Source organism: Alexandromys fortis, unplaced genomic scaffold (assembly GCF_014885135.2).
Source record: "Alexandromys fortis isolate MF-2015 unplaced genomic scaffold, M_Fortis_MF-2015_v1.1 scaffold_225, whole genome shotgun sequence".
Classification (NCBI taxonomy): domain Eukaryota; kingdom Metazoa; phylum Chordata; class Mammalia; order Rodentia; family Cricetidae; genus Alexandromys; species Alexandromys fortis.
Genome location: NW_026068119.1, coordinates 744,296 through 753,027, shown reverse-complemented (window position 1 = coordinate 753,027; position 8,732 = coordinate 744,296). Strand labels below are relative to the sequence as shown.

The 8,732-nt window shown below is 42.2% G+C and overlaps 1 protein-coding gene across 1 annotated transcript; it reads right to left on the bottom strand.

Moving 5' to 3' along the window:
• Nucleotides 1–893: 893 nt before the first annotated feature.
• Tmem187 (transmembrane protein 187) lies at nucleotides 894–1,664 on the bottom strand. Its single transcript, XM_050124990.1, is given in 6 exon segments — nucleotides 894–1,040; nucleotides 1,042–1,089; nucleotides 1,092–1,299; nucleotides 1,301–1,503; nucleotides 1,505–1,582; nucleotides 1,584–1,664. Coding segments are annotated over 6 exon segments (765 nt in total).
• Between the last annotated feature and the right edge of the window lie 7,068 nt (nucleotides 1,665–8,732).

Sequence of the window (8,732 nt, the reverse complement as noted above, 5' to 3'; positions counted from 1 at the left end):
CTCACTGAGATCCACCTGCCTCTGCCTCCCTAGTGCTGGGATTAAAGGCGTGTACCACCACTGGACTCCACTCAGCTTTTTATTACACCAATCACAGAAACACATCTTCACACAGTGTACAACACAACATTTTGTAAGGTATGGTGGCACATGCCTTTAATACCAGCATATAGAGAGCCCGTTTCCAAAAATGCATTTTAACATTTTCATGTACACCTATGCTGTCTCAGAAAAAAGTATTTCCAATGGGCGACTTCCAGTCTGGCCTGAAACTTGTGGTGATACTCCTGCCTCTACTTCCCAAGTGCTGAGGTAGCAGGCATGGATCACCAAGCCTAATTTATTTTGTTTTGTTTTTTTAAGATTGAGCCCCATAGAGCCCAGGCTGGCCCTGAATTCATGCTCTTCCTACGTCCATCCCCAAAATGGTTGTATTACAGGTGTTTCATGCTTAACCTCTGAACATACTGGATGGCTGTCACCAGGCTATACCTTTAACCGACACCCAGAAGATCCTACAGACAAATATTCTCTCTAACCTAGAATGCATTGGAGTTTCTGGAGTCATTTCTCCTACTGTTTTATTTCTGAAATATTTCAAACTACAGAAGAGTTAGTAGACCAGTCTGACAAACCCACTTACTTTGTTCTAGGATCTTTGCATCATGTCTTCAAGTAAACTGCAGAGAGGACAGTCATTAATTAACCTTTAAGTATTGACACCTGGAACCAATCTGAGGCCCAGCCGGCCTCTTATGGAGTCCTCATATAAGGCACAATCAGAGCAACCAACCCTGATGGAGAATTGTATTTCAGAGTCCATTTGCATGGCAAGACTCATCCGTTAGGCATGGTCTACTCACACTTTAGCACATTTTCTTCTTTAGACGTGGTCATGGGCAAGTGTTTGCATTTGTCAGAAACAAAAATGCAAAGTGGAACTAGAGAACATCATAGACCTTAGACCAGAAGTGGTCTGTGAGGCGCAGGAACAGATGCCATTATAAAAGCTGATGGCCCCACAGTTTGAGGACCACAAAGAGCCAGGCATGACAGCAGGCCCAGAGCTAAGTAGGTGGCTATGGAGATTAACTACTGAACTGCCTATGGGGGCAAAGGACCTCTCCAACAGCTGCTACCACATGAGCACCCAATGCCATCTCAAACCTCTATGGACAAAGGACAAGGTTGTAACTTGACAAGGACTGACATTCAAAACAGAGCAACAACCAGGGCATCCAACCTCTGTATAGGGAAAAGAACAACACCATTGGCCATGTGAAAATGGGCAAAGTGAGGGGCAAGCATGACAGTGAGGTACGTTTGGGTCCAGACCCACAGCCTCTGAACAGGGCCATAGATCAGGATCATGCTGGCAAAGACATCCTTCAGGTAATGAGCTCTCTGCAGCTCTATGGGGCATCTAGTGGTGCTGGCATTTCTTTGTGGCCAGTACACTCCCAGGAGCAGGTAAGCTATGTTAATGATTGAGCTGAAGGGCATGGGCTAGGAAGGTCAACAGGCTGGCCACTAGTGCTTCACCATAGTGTTCATAGCCCACTTTTATAAAGACACTGTTGAAAAATGCCAGTGTAAGTATTAGCTACACAGAGGCAGCTGGCCATAACCACATATAAAAGGGCTTCCTTCCACTTTAGTTCCATCTTTGACAAGAGCAGAGAAAAGATTGGCAGTGTTCCGTTTATTCAGAATTCAGAAAAAGACCCTTGAAAAGTACACATCAGCCTTCCTGGCTGTGCATTCAAGAAGTCTCTGTGATTTCTGTAGATGCAAGACTTCTCCTGATTGGCTGGCATGAGAAGGCCTAGTGTGCCCTTTTCTTCTGTGGTTACAAAAAGAATGTGGTTTTAAAAAATGTTTAAAAAAAAAAACCTCCATCTTCCCAATTCTCAGCCTCAAGTTTCACCAACAATTTTCACCAAAAAAAGTAAATAAAAGTGAAACAGTATCCACAGTGTCTTCACCTTCTAGTTCATAGCCTCTAAAAGGCTCTGGAAGTTTTTATTTCCTGAGGACTTTGGATTTGTCTCTCTTGGTGCCTAAGCTGTTATTTTTCTTCTATATACTATAAAAATCCTGCTTATTGTCCTAGATGCTTTAAATGCATGGAGCGACATTTCCCAGATCTTTATTACAAATTAGAACAACCTTCCCCTTTGGTGGGATTTCACTTGTAGGATTTTCCAGGCTAACTTATCTCAAGGCCTTTTAAAACCAAATACCATCAGGTAAAGTCTGAGTTTGGGAATCTAGACCAAATTAAAGGAAGACAATGAGGATTTCCCTACCCAAAGGGTGGAGCCCCAAATAACCTTCTACTTCCTGTAGTCACACAGTCACAAAACCAGAGGCGTGTGTGTGTGTGTGTGTGTGTGTGTGTGTGTGTGTGTATGTGTGTGTTTTAAATATCTACATTGGTTTTTGCTCAGAGACAGTATCTCACTATGTACCTCTGGCTGTCCTGGAACAGACTGACCTTCAGTTCATAGTGCTCCACCTGCCTCTACCTCCATAGTGCTGTGATTAAGGACATGCTTTTTTCCCTTTGGTTTTTCAAGACAGGGTTTCTCTGTGTAACAACTCTGGCTGTACTAGGACTCACTTTGTAGACCAGGCTAGGCCGGCCTCGAACTCACAGAGATATGTCTACCTCTGCCTTCCAAATGCTGGAATTAAAGGCATGTGCCACCACCACCCAGGACAATGTGTTGTGAAATATTATTTTAAGGTTATTTACATTTATTTATACTGTGGAACCATTTGGTTAATGATGCAAAGATATGCTGCATTCTTTTATATTGCTTGTGTTTAACTCTGTGAAGCTGTTATTTTGCCTATCTAAAACAAATGATTGGCCTAATGAAGAGCTGAATGGCCAATAACTTGGCAGAAGAGAATAATAGGTGGGACTGACAGGCAGAGAGAATAAATAGAAGGAGAAAAAGAGGGATCAGGAAGCAAGAAAGATCAAGAAACAAGAAAAGGCGGAAAGAAGGATGCTAGGGGCCAGCCAACCAGTCACACAGCCAGACATGAAATAAAAAGTAAAGAAAAGATATACAATGTCAGGTGATGGTGGCGCACGTCTTTAATCCCAGCACTCGGGAGGCAGAGGCAGGCGGATCTCTGTGAGTTCGAGACCAGCCTGGTCTACAGAGCTAGTGCCAGGACAGGCTCCAAAGCCACAGAGAAACCCTGTCTCGAAAAACAAACAAAAAAAAAAAAGAGAGAGAGAGAGAGAGATACAGAAATAGAGAAAGGTTATAAAAAAAAAAAGCCCAGAGGCAAAAGGTAGCTGGGATAATTTAAGAAAAGCTAGCTAGAAACAAGCCAAGCTAAGGCTGGACCTTCATAAGAAATAATAAGTCTCTGTGTGATTATTTAGGAGCTGGGTGGCGGGCCCTCAAAAGCGTAAGATAAAAAACCACCACCAACAATGGGGCCTTTTAATAGACCTTAAAACAGAGAACCCTCACACTGTCAATGTATTTCCCCTGAGAAAATACAGCAAGTGAACTGGAGCAGAGGAGGAGAAACTGGGTGGTATTTAGAAACTCTAGTTTATAGACAAGCAAAGATGTTAGAGCAATTGAATGTCACAGTTTCTGAGCCAGAGCCCTTTCCAGATGATAGACTCCAAACCAGAAAGAGCACTGACAAAAGTGGGTAAAGGACCAGTTAGGCCCAGGCAGCCGCCAAGGCAGGGGATCAGAGCCTCTAGCAATGACACCAGAGCAGCCTGTCCCTCCTGCCTGAAAGTAGTAGAACAGGATTCACATAAATTGTATTCTTTTAAACACTGCTTGGTCCATTATATCTAGCCTCTTCTTGGCTAACTCTCATATTTTGATTAACCCATTTCTATTAATGTGTGTATCACCACGAGGTGGTGGCTTACTAGGAAAGATTCTAGCCTACATCCATCTCGGGTAGAAATATCATGGCATCTGGCTCACTTCCCAGCATTCTGTTCAGTCTACTCCGCCTATCTAAATTCTGCCCTATCAGGCCAAGCAGTTTTCTTTATTAATTAACCAATGAAAGCAACAGATAGAAAGAAGACACTCCCACATCACTAGATGGTGCTGAAACTTGCTATGTAGACCAGGCTGGCCTCAATCTCACAGATCTGCCTACCTCTGTCTCCTTATTGCTGGCATTAAAGGTGTGGGCCACCATGCCTGCCTCCTGTGGAACCTTATAACCAACATATTACATAATTATAAGAATATATTTTGAGACAGGGTTTGTCTATGTAGACCTGGCTGGTCCTGAACTTGTTATGTATGCCAAGCTGGCCTTGAACCTATCCTGCCTCTGTATCCTGTGTTATTGGAATTACAATCATAGTGGCTTATGTCTGATCTAAAATTTAAATTTACAATGTAATATCTGATTGTCAGGTATGGAGATGCACACCTGTCATTAAAAAAAAAAAGGAACCCTGTTGTTGCAGGCCACTTGTTCATTTCCCAGCCACCCAGACTCCTGAAATAACCACACAGAAAAACTGTATTAATTAAATCACTGCTTGGCCCATTATCTCTAACTTCTTATTGGCTAACTCTTACATCTTAATTTAACCTGTCTCCATTAATCTCTGCATCACCACAAGGTCATGGCCTACCAGAAAAGTTTCAGTGCATTTGTCTCTGGTGGCTCCATGGCTTCTCTCTGACTCTGTCTTCTTTCTCCCAGCATTCAGTTTAGTGTTCCCTGCCTAGCTCTGTTCTGCCCTGCTCTGCTATAGGCTCAAAGCAGTTTCTTTACTAACCAATGGTATTCACAGCATACAGAGGGGACTCCCACATCAAAACCCCTGGTTATCAAAACCCAAACAAGTGAGCCTAAATGCACACATTCAGTCAGTAGCATAACTCCAGAGAGAAGGATTGAAGGCACAGTGTCTCAACTACACAACCTAATGACATATCCCCAGTATGAAAGGTACAAATGTTACGTCTTTAGTAATCCTATTTACATTTTTTTAAAAAATTATTTATTTTATGTGTGTAGATGTTTTGCCTGCATGTATGTCTATTTCACCATACTAATGTAATTCCACAGAAGCCAGAAGAGAATCCCTTAGAACTGGATCTTACAGATGGTTGTGCCTGGAACTTACTCTGTAGACCAAGCTGGCCTCAAACTCACAGAGATCCTCCTGTCTCTGCCTCCCAAGCGCTGTCATTAAAGGCATGTGCCACCACCACCCAGCTTTTCTTTTTTTTAATATTTATTTATTTATTTATTTATTTATTTATTTATTTATCTGTCTGTGTATATGCCTGCAGGCCAGAAGAGGGCACCAGACCCCATTATAGATGGTTGTGAGCCACCATGTGGTTGCTGGGAATTGAACTCAGGACCTTTGGAAGAACAGGCAATGCTCTTAACCTCTGAGCCATCTCTCCAGCCCCTAGCCTGCTTTTCTTAAATTATTTCATCTGCCTTTTGCTTCTGGACTTTTAGTTTTCTCTATTTCAGTATACCTTTCTTTACTTCTTACCCTGTGGCTTGCTATGTAGCTGGGTGGCTGGTCCCTGGAGTCCTTCACTCCTTTTCCTTTTGTTTCCCGATCTTCTCTTCCCAGATTTCTCTTCCTATTTATTCTCTCTACCTTCCAGCCCCACCTATCCTTTCTCCTGCCTAGCTATTGGCGGTTCAGATCTTTATTAGACCAACCAAGTGTTTTAGGCAGGCAAAGTAACACAGCTTCACAGTTAAACAAATGCAATATAAGAGAATGCAACTCATCTTTGCATCATTAAACAAATGTTTCACAGCATAAACAGATGTAACACATCTTATTTATGCAGCTGGCTGGCATCTCTCTCCTGACTCTGTGCTCCTTCTTCCCATCATTCTCAGTTTGACTTTTTTCCTAACTTCCTGCCCAGCTACCAGCCTATTAGCTTTTTATTAACCAATGAAAGTAATAAATTTTCATAGTGTAGAAAAAGATTGTTCCACAGTACTTGTTTTTGTCTTTTTTTTTAAATATTTATTTATTTATTATGCATACAATATTCTGNCCAAAGACAAACAAAAGGCCTCACTCTCCAGAGGAGTCACCTGGTGGGTAGAGCAGACAGAAGTGGCCCAGCGTCATGTGTGCTGAGCAGAGTCCATGTACCAAAGGTGTCACAAAAAGTCCAGCGAGGAGGAATAGACCTCCCCAGGGAGAAAGTCCCCCACACCAATGCTGGAGGTCAGGCGAGAACATGAGCACTGCTGGCGCACCGAGTGTCTTTACGTGTTATGGCCAACAAAGGCTCAGATGCGGACTGCAGATTGCATAGACGGCTCACTGGGTAAGAACACTTGCCTTGTGGGGTATCCTTACCCTAGCGTTCCTACATCAAGATGAGAGGTAGAGCCAGAAGCTCACAAGCCAGTGTGCAGTGCTGTGGCCAGAAACAAAAGAGGCCCTGCCTTCAAATAAGGTGGAAAGAGAGAACCAACTCTTGAAAACTATACTCTGACCCCACCCACCCCCAAAAACATACCATGGAATTCTCTCTCTCACTCTAATTCCTTCTCTCTGCAGCTTGCTCTCTCTCTCTCTCTCTCTCTCTCTCTCTCTCTCTCTCTCTCTCTCTCTCTCTTATTGGGTGAAGAGACAGTCGTAGGTGCTAGTAACCGAACCCATATATTTTTGGTTGTGAGCCTTGCCTTTAATGGCTGAGCCATCTCTCCAGCCCTGGCAGTTCTTTCTTGAAGCCTGTATCCATGTTTCTGGTGCATAGTAATCTCTTTTGCCCTTGAAACAGGGTTTCTCTCTATAGTCCAGGCTGTTAACTATAACTCAATTTATAATCCAAACTGGTCTCAAACAGGTGATAATCTGCCTGCCTCATCTTCTGGCCTCCTGAGATTACAGGTATGAACTACCTCACCCAGGTTTTTTATTTTTAAAAAATACACATTTATTTTAAAATATTTATTTTCTTTGAGACAGAATGTCACTGCATAGCCCAGGTTGCTGGCTTCAAACTCACAGCAGTCCTCCTCTCTCAGCTTCCTGGGTGCTGGAATTAACATATGCTATACTCAGTTTATTACTGTCCTTTTCCTAACAGTCACAAGTGTTACCTCCTCTACTCTGGCTCTCAACTCTGCAATTCAGGACTATCTCTTATCTATTTAACAAACCCTCAACTTGAACTAAAGAGATGGCTCAGCAGTTAAGAGCATTGGCTACTCTTCTGGAGGATCAGAGTTTGAGTCTCAGCACCCAGAAGGCAGCTCACAACCAGCCCAGTTCCAGGGGATTTGATGCCCTATTCTGGCCAGACACTACATTTGCACCATTCATAGGCATACATGTAGGTTAAACAGCCATACACATAAATTAAAAATAAATATTATTAGCCGGGTGGTGGTGGTGCACACTTTCAATCCCAGCACTCAGGAAGCAGAGACAGATGGATCTCTGTGAGTTCAAGGCCAACCTGGTCTATAGAGCAAGTTCTGGGACAGGTGCCAAAGCTATAGAGAAATCCTGTCTCAAAAAACAATAAACAAATAAATAAATGATATTTAAAAACAAACAAAACTCTAAACTTAAAGAAAAATATTGTAGAATATTACTTTAACCTTTAAAGATGTGTTACACTTGTTAATGTTGCGGGATATTACTTTAACTATGTAAAGCTATGTTGCATTTGTTTAACTATGTAGAGATGTGTTTATGTTGTGTAATATTAACTATAAAAATGTGTTGCATTTATTTAATTATGTAAAGATGTTTTACCTTGCCTGCCTAAGGTACCTGATTAGTCTAATAAAAAAATGGAATGTCTAATAGCTAGGTAGGCAAGGGATAGGCAAGGTTGGCGGACAGAGAGAATAAGAGGAGGAATATAGGGGGCAAAGGGAAAGATGCCACGGGTCAGCCAGTCAGGCATCTGCCAGACAGAAAGACATTGAAGAAACAGGAAAGTAGAACATACAGAATGAAAGAAAGGTAAAAAACCCTAAGACAAAATATAGGTGAAGAGAAATAGGAAAGTTTAAAAAGCTAGCTAGAAACAAGCTAAGCTAAGACCGAGTATTCATAACTAATAATAAGCCTCTGTGTCATGATTTGGGGGCTGGTGGTCTGAGAAATCCTGTTATGAAAAAAAATGTGGCCTCATGTCTGATATCTGTAATTCCAGCTAATAGGGAAGCTGAAGCAGGAGGATTGAAAATTTAAGGGAAGACTGCTTGAACCCCTGACTCAAAAAATTAAAAATGGCTGAGGATATAGCTTAGTGGTAGGATGCTTGCAACATATATTTTGTTTGTTTCTAAGACAAAATCTTCTACTGTTGTCCAGTCTGTCTTACTTTTTATTCCCATTCTGTTGCCTCAACTGCCCAAGTTCTGGAATTACAGGCATGAGCAAGTATTGTTTAGTTTAAGGGCAAAAGTCCAACTTCTTTCCTGATGTTTAGTGTAGGACAATTGGCTTCTACTCCCTTCCCTTACCCTCTTACCAGACCTATTTCCTCTTTGTCTTCTTAGATATGCCCTGGAGTTTCCTGGATTCTGGGCTGCTAGGCTTAATATGAGGCTTGCTTACCTTGAGTATCTTTTGCTAAGAAGGACCACCATATCTAGAATATGTGGGTTCCACTGCTCTCTCAAACGCATTACCCCTACCAGGGAACTGAAGATTTTATCTTTAATTTGTCTCCACATCTGGAGGCCACCTCTGCTCTGGG